This window comes from Hippocampus guttulatus, chromosome 13 (assembly GCF_054856545.1).
Source record: "Hippocampus guttulatus isolate MCC_2025c chromosome 13, RoL_Hgut_1.0, whole genome shotgun sequence".
NCBI lineage: Eukaryota > Metazoa > Chordata > Actinopteri > Syngnathiformes > Syngnathidae > Hippocampus > Hippocampus guttulatus.
In genome coordinates, this window is record NC_141273.1 from 4507671 (window position 1) to 4523285 (window position 15615).

Here is a 15615-nt window from a genome sequence, read left to right on the forward strand (position 1 = left end):
CGAAGGCATGCGGGGGGGGGGGGGGGGGGGGGGGGGGGGGCACGGAGAAGAATTCGTAAAGTTATCCATGTGATCTCATTACCCCACAAATGATGTTCGTGCAACATAAAAGACGTCATATTAAAACAATTCTCGGAATGTTGCTCTTTCAGAGTCGAATGAAGTGCATTTCCCTTAAGAACCCCAAAGACTCAACTGTTGAGGTTGGCTCACGCAACACATGCTTTTGAGATCCCTGCTGGTTTCAATCAGGACTTTCCGAAAATAACGACTGAATTCCCCACTGTCCTTATTCCACATGAGTAACTGTCCTCTGTGACTGCTTTGTTGCAAAATTCGACACATTTCACTAAAGTGCATGGAATTCATCAGAATTCATGTGTGAAACTTTTCATGACACTGCGAAAACTGCCAGATAATACCAGGTTATTGCATTATTTGCATCATTACTTTTTTTGATAGAACATTACATGCTGAATCGAGGGGGAAATGTTACTTTGTGCAACAACAGTTATAAATTGTGTTTTTCGAGCTTGAAAATAAAAACATTTAACCTACTAACTCACAAGTAAAACAACGAATAGCCTTTCCGTTACAAGCAGAAACCTTCTAAGCAGAGGTTTACCGCTTTAAAAAAAAAAGTGGCTGTTAAACGATATTATGAGCCCATTAAAAAGCAAATGCCGCCGAGGGGGTTTTCGTCTAAATTTATGTCCTTTCCTTGCATGTGGTAAGTTGGTCAATTTTTTGTGAGGAGAGTTTCTTTCATATCTTGCTGATGCGTTCTAAATGGATGTTTACTGTCGACAGTATAAGTGTCTGTGTTTAGTGGAAATATGTCCTCTAGTGTTGCAGTAAGTTATAGATGGGAGCTTGACAAAATCAATAGGGTTTGAACTCACATCTGGCATCCAGACAGGCATTGGATATACCTGTGGCTGTGGATCAACTTCATATCAGTTGACTCATTTCTATCAGAGGTTTGGCCCGCTAAGAGCTACGTTTGGATTGACAGTGGTTGAGGTTGATGTGTGGAGTGATTCATCCCGTCTTTCATTGTTAACAGGAGCACAGCTCTCAGTCGGGAAGCAGGAGGCCTTTGAGACCTTTATCAAAGACCACGAGGACCATCACATCATCGAAGACAACAAGAGTCTGCTCAAGCAGAGGTACTTCCAAGACATACATCCATCCATCCATTCTCCGAACCGCTTGATCCTCACCAGGGTCGCGGGGGGTGCTGGAGCCTATCCCAGCCATCTCCGGGCAGTAGGCGGGGGACACCCTGAATCAGTTGCCAGCCAATCGCAGGGCACACAGAGACGAACAACCATCCACGCCCACACTCACACCTAGGGACAATTTAGAGCGTCCAATCAGCCTGACATGCATGTTTTTGGAATGTGGGAGGAAACCGGAGCACCCGGAGAAAACCCACGCAGGCCCGGGGAGAACATGCAAACTCCACACAGGGAGGCCGGAGCTGGAATCGAACCCGGTACCTCTGCACTGTGAAGCCGAGGTGCTAACCACTGGACTACCGGGCCGCCCCCAAGACATACAATGATTATTAAAGAAAAGAAAACCAATACATTCACAATGAGTCTCTAGTTACGTTGCATGCAAAGAACCATCTCCTCAGTGTTCTGTAACCAGTCCTTAAATGCTCTGAGCTAACGTGTCTTCAAAGAAAGAATCATTAAATTGAATGACAACTGACATTGGGAATAGCTGGCGACCAGGGTGAACCTTGGCTCTCACCAAAAGCCAGGTGGGATAGGCTCCAGCACCCTATTGAAGATAAGAATGAATGAATGATGTCCGACGAGAAGGACCAGGTAGTTAAGGTCAAAGGTCAAACCTACGCAGTGGTGCTTTACATAATACTGACCCTACACTGAGTTTCTCCACCCATGACTTGGCATTTAGGTCACGCAAAGAGTCGACATTTTTAACTAATGGCCCAAAAAAATAAACGGAGTGGCTGTGTTAGAAGCACAGTTAGCTAGATTTCATTTCTTTAAACTCAAGACTCAACAAAAGGGACAGGACTGTCCCCTCAAAACAGGCTAATTGTAGTGAGATGGTGAAAAGTGTGCTATAATTCTTAATCCTTGGGCTATTTTGACTAAGGCATGTTGTGTATTAATACACAAAATCATGTTTTTAAGTGTCTGTGTGTGGGGGGCGAGTGGAGGGGGGGAGCATGTCTCCTTCAAAAATATTTGCCTCAAGATGTATTGAAGGAAAGATGTTTTGTATGATTTGCACTGAAATGTGTATATAATGTGCAATTTGACAGCGATTAGGAAATAGTTAATGCCCTTATTGTTTAAAATAGGTCAACAGAAGCCAGACAACTTGGGGAGCAACTTCATGACGCCAAACAAAAAATCAGTAAGTTGTTTCCATGAATGGAATAATGTTATGTTTGGGTCACATTTGCCTAATGGGTTTGCTTCCTTCTAAATCTTACTGGTCAACTAATTGTTTTTAATCAGAGAAGCAAATAAACGTTTCTAGATTACTTTTTCTTTTTTTTGCGCTGATTCTGATTCGGCCCTCATTCATAGTAGATTTGAACAATAATAAGAATAATTATAATGCGGCCCGGTGGACGAGTGGTTAGCGCGTCAACCTCACAGTCCAGAGGTCGTATGTCCGATCCCCGCTCCGCCATCCCTGTGTGGGCATGTTCTTCCCGGGCCTGCGTGGGTTTTCTCCGGGTGCTCCGGTTTCCTCCCACAATCCAAAAACATGCATGGCAGGCTGATTGAACACCCAAAATTGTCCCTTGGTGTGAGTGTGAGCGCGGATGGTTGTTCGTCTCTGTGTGCCCTGCGATTGGCTGGCAACCGGTTACTAAATAATAAACTTTTTAAACATTATTAATATTATGTTTTATCATAATAGCTCTTTTTTGTTGTTTTGAAATACTAATCTTGAGTTGCTTACTGCGGCGACATTAAAAAGATAAAGAAATCGATTTTTGTTTGATTGATGGCCAGTCTTATCTACAACAGCCAGTCAGGGCCTGACTGAAAATGACGATCTGTACGCAGGCTTATGTGCAACAAATATGTTAAAATTTGCGGGCGAGAGTCCTGCACATTTTTAAAGTGAATCTGCAATTTATTATTTTTTTATTTTTTTTTGGGTGGCACTATGTAATGTGTCTATAAAATATGTATGTATTTGTAAATAATGACAGCCGGGGCAGCCATCTAAAACGCAACATAAACATAATAAAGCTTATATTGTTTAATATGTGAGAAAACCACAATCCCTCGTCACCAAAATGTATGTGGATATCACTACTTCCACATCAAACTAAAAATATCACAAAGGTCGCCTCAATATTTTGTATTGCATTGCATGGACGAAGCGCTTCTCTCATTGAGCGACATACACTTTGGAGTGAGCGCCTCTATGGAGGTGTGAGCCTAAGTAGAGATGTCAACATGAATTTTGGTGACATGATTGCAGTTTTCAACCATTAGAATTATGTTTATATTCCTACATTACGGGTTTAGGTTGTCACGGTGTGTCACGGTATGGCAATTGAGGAGGTACAAAATACATGACTTGGGAAAACTAAAGACCCATTTGGACCCAAGGGAGTCAGAAACCCTTTGGACAAAATGTAGATTGATTTTTCTTCTCTACTTTTCTTTTCATTTCTGTTGCCGACACCTCTTGAACCAGGTGGCCCGTTCGAAACGTTGTCAGTGCATCTGCCATATTGGATGCGTCCACTGCATTCCCCACAAAATCGGCAACTAATATTCACAACATTTAGTTGGAATGACATAATACAATCAAAAGCAACGGTTTGATGATACATATCCAAAGGGCAAGTGAACGAGGCATCTTATAAGATAACAAATCCTTTATTAGTCTCGCAATGGAGAAATTCCCAATTCACAGCAGCAAAGTTATGAAAGGAAGAAGTAGAAGAACAAAATATGGGAGCTGCTGGAAAGGAACAAATCACTTCACTTTGCTACATCTAAAGTGGCTGCGGCATCGACATACTCAAGTGAACATGTAATATAGTCTTACATTTAGTAATATTTATGAATTAAGGGTTGGGTTCAGCAACAGATAGATTTTTTTTCCTAATATGCCACAAATGTCAATTACAAGATATGGTAAAATGCGTATTGTTTTAGTTTTTACAGGTTACACAAAAAATGAAAATGTCTCAAAAACCCGATGTGCTAAAAAAAAAAAAAGCTTTAGGGATGACACCTAAAGGCTTCTCTGCTTAAAACTTGGTATTAAGCAGTGTATTCAGACCTGTTTGGAATATTCCACTGATATAACACTGGCTTCACATTCTTTGGAATGAGTAGAGTAGCTGTAATTTAACTGGCTGATTTATTAACGACTATGTGGTTATGCATACCGTCTTTGCCCCCTTTTCCACTGCATGGTACCTTTTCGGAATCACCATGACTCTCCTGGTCTGAATGGATAGACTACATACATGCATACATCAGATTATTATGACTCATGATTTCCGACAATAATCGTACCAGGGGGATTGAAATGATTTTAAGATGAGACATACAAATATACACTTACTCCCATTTCAATGGCACTCTTGATTCTGTATTTTAAAGTTGATTTGATTTTGGTAAAACCACCCAGCAAACGTCTTGGTGCTGTTAAATATGACTGCATTAATAGACACATGGAGCTACATTCCTTCGAGATGAGGAGTGTTTTTAGTGGACGGTGGTTGCCTCTTCTGGTTGGAAAGTGATGCTGTAATATTAAGCTCGGTGTGCTTGCCTGCCATCTTGGAAGCTCTGCTTGGAAACTAAATGCAATATTTGTCTCATGGTTGATGTAGAGCGGCGGAACAGCACAATATAGATAAAAAGCTTTTTACTGCTTTGACTGTTGGATGTTTTCAGCATTGGGCTCAAAATCAAAGCAGCGAAGAGTAGCCTCTGCAGACATTAGTCCAAACATTTCCAAGGTTTACAGGGTTATTCTTGGCCACTTTGTATGGTCACGGAATCGAAACGCACCGAAGGAGCATATGCTTTGAGCCCTGAGGTCCAAAAAGCACATCGACATTTATTTGGAAGGATTACTGGTGCACATATTGAAGCGTGTGCATGGCAGCGGGTTATGGACAGGAACTCTTGATTGCTGCAGCAGGCCTGAAGAATTTATAAAGTACATTCCCATTTTGAACTTATGGTAGTTTGTATTTCATTCTCCCTAGCTCTAATAATAGAAATATCGAATAGTTTTGAAAGCAGCATTGCGTGCGGCATGTGTTCTTTGTGTCCATTTCCCCATAGGATTAAACGTGACCATTGCTCATTGAGCTTTTATCACCTGCTTACACATCAGTCCAGTAAAGGCACAGAATGTGAATAAATAACATGCAACTCTTGAAAAAAAACTGAAATTATAACCGTTGTTGACTGAATAGGCTATAGATTTTTTTAAGCACATTCCACTCAACACACATGGATAGCATTTATCATCTCGCCATGGTGCAGCATTACATGTTGACCCTCCGAATGACAAATAGTTAATATGGCTTTTCTCGAAATTTTTGCTTTACATCCACAGCATGACTTCTGAGAAAATGGTGGTGGTGGTGTGTGTGTGGGGGGGGGGGGGGGGTTGATCTACATTTGAGGAAGTTTGGCGTCTGAGCCTACAGACGTGTCTTGCAGAGGTGAAATGCCTGGACGAGTGTGTAATGCAGCATTGCGCGTTGGTGGGACTTGACACAATGGTGAAATTAATTATCTTCCATGTCACAAATCTTTAATGTGTGTGTGTGTGTGTTTCAGCATGTCGTCATTGTTATCCTTGCATTTCATGGCTTTAAAGTGCATTAATTTACAGCATCATGCTTGGTTGGATCCTGATTCGTTGACTGCAGGTCAGAAGCAAACGTGGGGCTTTGGCTTTTAAAACCACACCATAGCCTGACTGATGCAAGGCTTTGCCATATGATCTTTCCACAGTATATTCCTGGAAAATGATCTGAAGCTAATCATCCGCAGAGGCTCCAAGGTCAAACACAAGCTACTTTGAGCAGCTAATTGACCTCTGATTTGTTTGTGTTTGGAAACAATTTTCCCATGACAGAGATGGGAAAAAAAAAACTTCCTCAAATGTTCTTTTCAATGTAATCATAAAAGCTCTATTAACTGTGCAGGCAACTTTTTAACTGGCATTGTTGAAACCCAAATGTGACAAAACAGTCTTGATCGACGTCGCAGCCGCAGAAACACGGATGTGTTTCTCACACAGCTTCCTGTTAACATTCTTTCGTGTTGCAAGTGTAAAAAGAAGTTAGCCACAGCTATTTGTCTGCTACCAACCAAGCTGTAACATTCTGACTAAGAGAAAAGCAAACACGGAATGCTTAGAATATATCTCTTATTTATTACATGTGAGAATTCAAAATTGTGGTAGGCATTTTAGAAAGCATCACGGAAGTTGACATGTTTGAGCTGCTTTCGCGGGCCACATAAAATGACGTGGCGGGCCAGATCTGGCCCCCGGGCCTTGAGTTTGACACCTATTTCCTATAAGTATTAATAACCCAATTATGTTACGGCACCTGCAGCACACAGTTTAAAGGTAGCCCCATACACAAGGTTTCAGAGCTTGCACTTTAAACCTTCAACTGGTTGCAGGATCACTTTAACAGAGTCATAGAACTGCACAGTCTACATGTACGAGACCTGGGGGAATGTAATGGAAACTGACCGCAGACGATCCTGCCATCCAATACCTTGAAGAGCTCTCACTCTTACACGTAATTGCCTGAGTAATTTACTCATCTTGCTATCTGATATACTGTCCATTTAATTTCATCTGAATCTGAAATTGCTTCCTTTATGGTTAATATTGTTTATACGCCAGTGTTCCTCACTGTGAATGACTTCAGTTGCTTAACATTTACTCAACAGTTGTGGCTCTTCCACGTCGCTCACTTATGAAATTCTATCTTTTCATTTGGGGAATTCAAGTTTGATTGGCAAAGAGAATGATGAAAAGATGAGTTACCCATATGCTAACCCAGTGTTAGTCCCACAAGTGAGGCAATGATCTAATTAGCCTTTTGGATGATGCTTGCCTTCTCGCTCACATTCTCTCTTCCAATTATATGCAGATCTGTCACCTCACTTGATGCGGTTCAATTTTTAAATGATTTTTCCTGTGTCACTTTCAGAAGTCCATTTTATTTCGTGCCGCAGACATATTGGTGTGATCTGGGAATTTGGGCATTGATCCTATCACCAGTGAATATTTTCCTATGTCATTGTGCTGACGGGACACAGTTTATCCTGAGCAGTGGTGAGTCTTGGCTCAATCGTGAATTCAGTTCTCATTGCTTCCATACATGAACTGGAAGGCTAATGTTCCTGTGGTCGCATGCGGTGTCACACTATTGTAAGCATGTACTGTACATACACAAGTTTTTCCCAATGAGATTTTTTCATCTTGGACAATTGGAATGGTTTTGCTACCAGCTTTGTTCTCTTGTTGTTTTTGATACTCCACAACACATCAACACACACATCCGCCTTAGTGGCAGAGTGAGCCTCTATCTGCCTTGGCCACCAAGTATCTGAGCAGAATTTGTCTAGTGGCCATGTGTGCGACGATGTATACAATCTATAGCCTAACGCTCATCTCTCAGAATATATAACTCTTGCACCAGCATGTTGTAACCAGCCTAGTCATCATCATCATCTTGTACTGTAGCTGTGCAGGTGGTCTCTGGACAGGCATTATAGACATCTATGACTAGACCTGACAATTGTGGTCAAGAGAAAAGACAAAGTCTCAGCAGTCTCTGGTACTATGTCTGAAGAGTAATTCTGATGGAATGGCAATTTGGAAGAGCAATCTGCTTCATTTTGCTGCTGTAGATTAGCATGCCAGAACAATGAGAGCTTCTCAGGTGCATTTAAGAGAATGAGGTACAAAAACAAGTTCACGAGTTGACCAGAGTAGATTAAGTTCATCGAGCCATTCAGTGTATTTGTCTTTTAGTACTTGGATGTCAACCGTTAGACAACAAGTCATTTGACATTTTGGACATGTATGTTTCATTTCAAATCCATTGTTGCTCAGAGACAAGAATAATAATCAACATGATAAATGCTGGCACACATGTCCCAATATTTATGGTGCCGGTAGTGTCAGGATTAATTCTGCGATGTTTGGGGCAATATTAATAACCTTTTCATAGTCAGCCAAATGTTTCAGAAGTATTTGGACGGCACTTCACAGTACAGATGGACAATGACCTGAAGCATACAATGAACGTGACCAAAGAGGTTTTGAGTTTTTTTTTAAGGTAAAGAAATGGAATGTTATGCAACAGAATCGTCGGTCAACTGACCTGAAGACAGTTGCAGGCCTGGCAGAGCATTACCGGGGATGAAATCCAGTGCCTGGTGTTGTCTATGCATTCCAGACTTCAGGCCGTAATTGATTGCAAAGGATTTGCAAGAAATTATTGAAAAGTGACAATATAAGTTTGGGATTTTTTTTCCAAATACTTTTGGTCACTTAAAAAGTACGAGGCATTACACCGCATCTTGTTCGTTTCTTTTCAAATTCATTGTGGTGGCGTTTAGCGCCAAAAAGATGAGAACCGTGTCAATGTCCCAGTATTTGTGGACTTAACTGTAACTTGAAACTGACAAATGTAATATGTACTGACCACAGCTCACATGGTGGAGTGAAACAAAATAGTGTCTCTCGAACTAAAAATTTCCATTCTAGAAGAGGCAAATACATGTATTGTGGATAACCGCAGTTACTATGCTGTTTCGCATGTGGACAAAAATTGCTGATATCCCTTTGTTCATAAAATAAATACCCACAATGGTCACTGAAGTAAACTGACTGAAGTAATAAATAAAAATGTATTGAAAAATAACTATGGAAAACCAGGCAATGAACTAATAGAAACTGAACTGGATAAAAATGATCGTCTCCTTCACTTGAATTTGTTGCACAGTCTACTGAGACAATTCAACAATTTCTGTCGTTCCCAATGAAGCCTGCGCGCTTGTTGACCAGGACTCCGAGTGAGCAAATGCATCAGAAGTCGCAGGATTGAAGGGTGCCGTCTCCACACTGCATGTTTCAGCTCTTTCCACAGATGTTCAACAGGAGTAAGATCAAGGCTCATAGAACGGAACTTCACAATTGTCCATTGTTTTGTTCTTTGCCACTCTTGGGTATTTTTTAGCTGTTATGTATTACAGCGTTCCTTCGCGATTTCACAGTTCGGTTATTCCGGATTTCGTCTATCGCAGATTTTCATTTGTGACCATAACATAACCTATTGCAGTTTAACCTGGCTATTTTGCAGGTTTTCCTTCTATTTTTCTTCCCTTCTAAGATGAACCAGTCAAAAAAATGAACATTAGGGTATCATTTGGTACGACTCTGAGAATGTGCGTGTTCGGAGAGGCAGAGCGCGCTCCCCTCTCATTAATTTCCAAACGCAGTCCATGTTCTAAACCACTCAGCAGTTTGTGATTGAACTGTTTCCATCTGGACTGCCTGACACCCTGGCGCACCATGTCCCCGGTTGGAGCACCTAGAGCGACATTCTGTTTTTAGTGCACTTTGATTACCGGCACTTTAAACAATCTTCTGTTCACACACTCAGAACATTGTTCAAATGTGTCGTTCATTTATTTAGAGTGCCGCCCAAAATGGAGCACAATGCAATCAGTCAACAACTACGTTTAGAAATTGTGAGCGGAGCACACTTGGCCTCCGACGGCAAATTAGGATAACAAAACCATGGCAAGTAAAAATGTTAAAAGTTTTTCTGAAGTTTGACTGAAAACAGCGTATTTTAACTACAATCCCATGCCGAAAGGTCCGAGTGGATTAATGTGCCTCTAAATTTGAGACAGATGGCTTCATGTTACATTTTTACAAGAGCACCATTATCTCCAAATTTTCAAACGTTTTTTTTTCATCTTCTCGCTTTGTCAGATGAATTCAAGAAGCAGTTGGAAGTGCGTCGAAGACAGAGGGCCGCTGCTGGTATGTTTGTTGCGCATCCCCCAAAAGAATCAAAACTTGAAACACAATTTCAGTTGACTCCTTGAATCCCATTTTAGTGTATCTTCAGATATAACCTATTTCAGATCCTCAATGCTGGATACATTTAATAAACTGTGATATTCATAATGTATAGGTGTGATTGCAAATCACAAAGATGTTATGGAGGAGGTGGATCCAGTGGAGGAAAACCTGCGTGAACACATTGAACAAGAAAAAAAAACGTGAGATTCATTCAACTCATATGAATGGGCAATAGCCTCTATCTAATCTATCGTGCTGCTCATATATTCCATTAGTTACGAGAGCTCTGCTTGTCGCTTGAAAGCGTTGAGAACAGAGATTGAACACCTCCAACTGTTGCTGGAGAGGGCCAAGGTTAAACTCCACAAGGATTTCCAAAAGTGGTGGAACGAGGAGGCTTCCAATGTGCAGGTGAGTGAGCCCATCTCTCTTCTCTACCCATCTGGAAAGAGCACATAAAGTATGGCAGGGAACACATAATGGTTAAATCTGTGTCAAATCTGAACTACTCCAGTGGGTCTTAAATGTGTTCTTTTGTGGATGGAGGGTTTTGGGTTTTTTTTGGGGGGGTTTTGAGGTGGGGTGGGGGGCGGCTTGCACATCAATCGTGGCCTCTAAGGATACTTTAGTGTATGTAAGTTGATATGCATATGTCCCTGACTTTGGAGGCCCTTTATGGCACCAGTGTGACCCTTCCAGCCACTGTTTAACATTCTACAGGAAGGGTACTTGGTCATTTGTCATTTGTAGGAGAAAAGTACAATGTGTTCCAGAACGATTATGCATCCAGAATAGGATTTATGTTAAATAAACATTAAGGTTTTAGTTTTTGTGGTGGTTTTGGATTTGTTCTCCTGTCTGTTTCTGATATCAATCACAGAAAGGTTTGATAGTTATAAAACCGTATTGAATAGTAGAGTGGAGTGAAAAATAAGGATTCAGATGTCATATTATCAGTCCCAACTCACTCATGTCCGCAGATGAATTACTGTACAACCATGTGATGAGCAAACTCGGCTGGCATATTTTAAGGCTATCATCAAAAACAAATGGAAAAAGATGAACTCATAGAGATAGTGCCCTTTCCTGTAAAGGGGCAACTTGTTTTTGGAAATACTGTACATGTGCAATTGATTTCAACAATGAAACCGTGGCCAGTGGTATTTTCGCTCATTAATTTCTCTCTGTGACATGTGATATGATGCATAGAAGTCGAAAAATGAAGCCAAAAGTCGGACAGGAGCCCCGTGTGGAACCTTGCCGCCATCCTCACACAGCACTCCTGGCTTCGAGTGAGTTTCTTTCATTCCTCTCTCAAGTCGATGTTTATGATCTTCTATAGGCAGCCTTCCCCAACCAAACTAAGCCGTCCCAGGTCAGTTTTTATTTGAGCCAGAATTGTCGAACTTTTTTTTAACCGATGATCAAATGTTTTTTTAAATTCAGATTTACAGCTGTATAGTATAGTTCTGGCGGCCCGGTAGTCCAGTGGTTAGCACGTCGGCTTCACAGTGCAGAGGTACCGGGTTCGATTCCAGCTCCGGCCTCCCTGTGTGGAGTTTGCATGTTCTCCCCGGGCCTGCGTGGGTTTTCTCCGGGTGCTCCGGTTTCCTCCCACATTCCAAAAACATGCATGGCAGGCTGATTGGATGCTCTAAATTGTCCCTAGGTGTGAGTATGGGCGTGGATGGTTGTTCGTCTCTGTGTGCCCTGCGATTGGCTGGCGACTGATTCAGGGTGTCCCCCGCCTACTGTTTACACCTTGTCTACAATGACCACCCAGTTTCATTTTACACATGTGGACAAAATTGTTGGTACCCATGCATTGAAAGAAAACCCACAGCGGTGAACAAAAGTAATAATTCATACAAATATAATGAAAATTAGACTTTCCTTTTAAATTGTGGTTTAACACAAATATTTAAGGGAACAAAAACTCATAAAGCAGGCCGAGTATATATTAAAATCAACCAAGCTGTCTTCCCAGCCACCAAGCATCGCAGGTGTCTTCAAACTTTTAATCAGTCAGCTGGCCCATTTAAAAAGTGTCACTGCGCTGTTTGATGTGTACCACACAAAACATGGACCAGAAGCAAAAGAGGGAGTTGTCACAGGAGACTAAAAAGAAAATTGGAGACTAGCACATTAAAGGTCAAAGCTGTAAAACCATCTCCAAGCAGCTTGATGTTCTTGTGATTACAGTTGCACATATTATTCAGAAATTTAAGATCCACATGACTGTAGACGGCTTCCCTGGACAGGGCCACATGAGGAAAATTGATGACAAATTGAAGAGACGGATAATACAAACGGTAACAAAAGAACCCAGAACAACCACCAAAGAAATGAAATGTCAAGGTCCATCAGTATCAGATCGCACCATCGGTCATTGTTCAAGCCAAAGTTGACATCATGGGAGACGATCAAGAGGACGCCACTGTTGACAATAAATCATAAAAAAGTGAGACTGGAATTTGCCAAACTGCATGTTGACAAGCCACAATGCTGCTGGGGGAATTTCCTTTGGACAGAAGTGACAAAGGAATGGATAATGTGTCTTTTAATGCAAATTTCACTTTTTTTTTTTCATTTTAAGAACTCTCATTCCCAAGCCAGCATGGCCCAATATGATGCGAGAGGAGCAAGTGTCTGACTTCACTTCTTCATCAGAGTGGAGGTAAATAGCCTGGCAAACAGATTCTCTCTTAAATCATAGCGATCGGTAAATATTTCTAAAATGATTCTTAAAGACGATGCTATTGATTGGGGGTGGCACGGTGGTCGATTGGTTAGCACGTCGACTTCACAGTGCAGAGGTACTGGGTTCAATTCCAGCTCTAGCCTTCCTGTGCGGAGTTTGCATGTTCTCCCCGTGCTTGCGTGGGTTTTCTCCGTGTCCTCCGGTTTCCTCCCACATTCAAAAAACATGCATGGCAGGCTAATGGAACACTCTAAATTGTCACTAGGGGTGAGTGTGAACGCGGATGGTTGTTCGTCTCTGTGTGCCCCGCGATTGGCTGCCATCCGGTTCAGGGTCTCCCCCGCCTACTGCCTGAAGACAGTTGGAATAAGCTCCAGCATGCCTCATGACTCTTGTGAGGATAAGCGGGTCCAAAAATGGATGGATCAATGAATGGATGTTATTGATTGGTACTAGCATTTTTTTTTTTGATGTTGTGAAACATTTATCTAGTTCATGAACATCACTGGTTTGCTGTTCAGCGTCACAGGGAGCTGGAGTCTTTCCGACATGGTTATTAGTCATAAACAGCTACACCCAGGATTGTTGAGAGAGTCTCTTCCCACATACACCACAGCAATCAATCCAACTTCATAGGTCCAACAAAGCGAAGGTCATAATCATCTTTTATTGCATTTTGATGGTGCGTTAAAATCATCATGGAAGTGATAAGCGTGCTTGACAAGGTAACTTCAATAATCGTGCATTGTATTGCATGACACATTCAAAGCACCAATCAGGTGAAAATACAGGTTGGGTGTCTAATTCCCAAGTGTTTCCAATCACTACAGAGCCACTTTGCATCCAAAGCAATGCTAAATTTCACACTTCTGTACATAACCATGATAACACCCATGGGAAAAATAATGCATGTTGTAAAGTGTCTCATATGTTTGAAATTAGCAATCTTTCTGCTTTTAAAGCAGTCTCAAAATCCCTCTTAGATTTTGTTTTGTATCAAAATTCCTTTATATATAAAATTTCTAACTTTTGGAAAAAGAACAACCCGCAACCATAATGAGTACAAGCGTGAAAGAAAATGGATGGCTGGATGTCTGGAACAAGAACTAAATGGAGCAAAGGGCTTTAAAAATCTTTCCTATAAAAACACTCACACACATTTTCAAAGTTAAAGATTACTGAATGTATGCCACAATGTTTTTATTGCATAAAACATATTTATGACAGCACAGTGTATATAGTTAGCATGTCTGTCTTAGAGTTGAGAAATTCTACATTGGACTCTTGGCAATCCTTTCTGTGCGGAGTTGTCATGTTCCGTCTGTGCTTGCCTGGAATAACCTCCCACATTTCCAAAACTTTTAGCTTCACTGAAGACTCGAAGTTTCCCACACTTGTGAATGTCACTGGCTGTTTGTCTGTCCGTGCCCTGTGAGTGACTTCATGTCGAGCCGTCCTGGCAGAACATAACCTTGTGCTGAAATTCGCCTGGGATAGGCTCAACACACACACACACATATATATATATATATATATATATATATATATATATATATATATATATATATATGATCTTGAACAAGATGAGCAGTAGACTAATGAATGAAGAAAACAAAACAATGTGCATATTGTCAAGCCAAATGAAGCTTTTCGTTTGTGTTTCAGGGCCCTTTCCAAGTCTTCTCTCTCAACATCTTCTATCCCTCTAACTGGAGACCGGCAGGCGGATGCAGACATCCTGGCCTTCATCAGAGCCCGGCAAAACCTCCTCAGCAGGGCGGGTAAAACACAAACACAATTAACAATGTAGTATATAGTAGTGATTCTCAACCACTGAGCCACAGCACATTAACGCGCCTTGAGAGATCATCAACAGGGCCATGAGAAATGTCCCAATTTTCTTGAATTGGTCTGAAAATTTTAATTTACCAACTTCAAATCATATACCACTCTTGTCAAACTCAAGGCCCGGGGGCCAAATCTGGCCCGCCTTATCATTATGTGGCTGACAAAAGCAAATCATGCGTGTCACCTTCCATGAACCTTGCTAAAATCTGTACCGAAATTTCAAATTGTCACATTTATTTGGTTTCACCATCATAACGGCCCTCTGAGGGAAGCCGTAACTACAATGTGACGCGACAAAAACATCCCTGTGTTATGTCATTCATCTATCTTTACCCGTGATGTATAGTGACAGGCAGAACAAACGAAAGCTCTTTCCCCTAATTTTACAAGGTATATTTAACCTGTATATCCTAAAATTTTAACTAATCCTAACCAAATCAAATTGTGAGTAAATTGAGAAAGGGCCATTGTTTATTCATTGTACAGTTTGTACATGCAGTCCTTTTTGTGACATTTTTCACTGGTTGTGTGACTTGAAATGTTGAGGTACTTTGAGATTTCTGATACAAATTCACCCAGCTAAAGTATTTTTCATCTGACCCTCACCAGGTTTTTTCGGGTGTGCCCCAAGGCTCTGCCCTGTGCCCCCTGTTTTCCATTAACGACCTCCTTGCCCTTGGGACCATTTCCCCTAAGTTAAATATCCTCTTTCATTGCCTTGCGGATGACACCCAGCGCTACTTTTCTTGTAAACACAGCATGTCATGTCCTCCTTCATCTGCTGTTTTTAGCAGAAACTTCACCTCTTACTACATGAAGCTAAACAGTTAGAAAATAGAAGTTCCTCTTGTTGGCACATGCATTATCCAAAGTTAGCAATTTCTCTACTCCCGAGTTTCCCCCTCGGTTGAGAGTCAGGGCGTCGTCCTCAACAGCACACTATCATACCATCAGCTTAC

The 15615-nt window shown here is 41.4% G+C and overlaps 1 protein-coding gene across 3 annotated transcripts in view; it reads left to right on the top strand.

The window, feature by feature from the left end:
- Positions 1-15615, top strand: part of kif6 (kinesin family member 6) — a 58951-nt gene that overhangs the window by 39332 nt on the left and 4004 nt on the right. For all 3 annotated transcript variants that reach the window (XM_086128136.1, XM_086128135.1, XM_086128134.1), the window contains 8 exons: positions 1067-1169; positions 2342-2397; positions 10015-10065; positions 10220-10307; positions 10383-10518; positions 11317-11399; positions 12704-12784; positions 14474-14589. In XM_086128136.1, coding sequence (XP_085984262.1) covers positions 1067-1169; positions 2342-2397; positions 10015-10065; positions 10220-10307; positions 10383-10518; positions 11317-11399; positions 12704-12784; positions 14474-14589 — 714 coding nt within the window. The remainder of the gene's footprint in view (positions 1-1066; positions 1170-2341; positions 2398-10014; positions 10066-10219; positions 10308-10382; positions 10519-11316; positions 11400-12703; positions 12785-14473; positions 14590-15615) is intronic.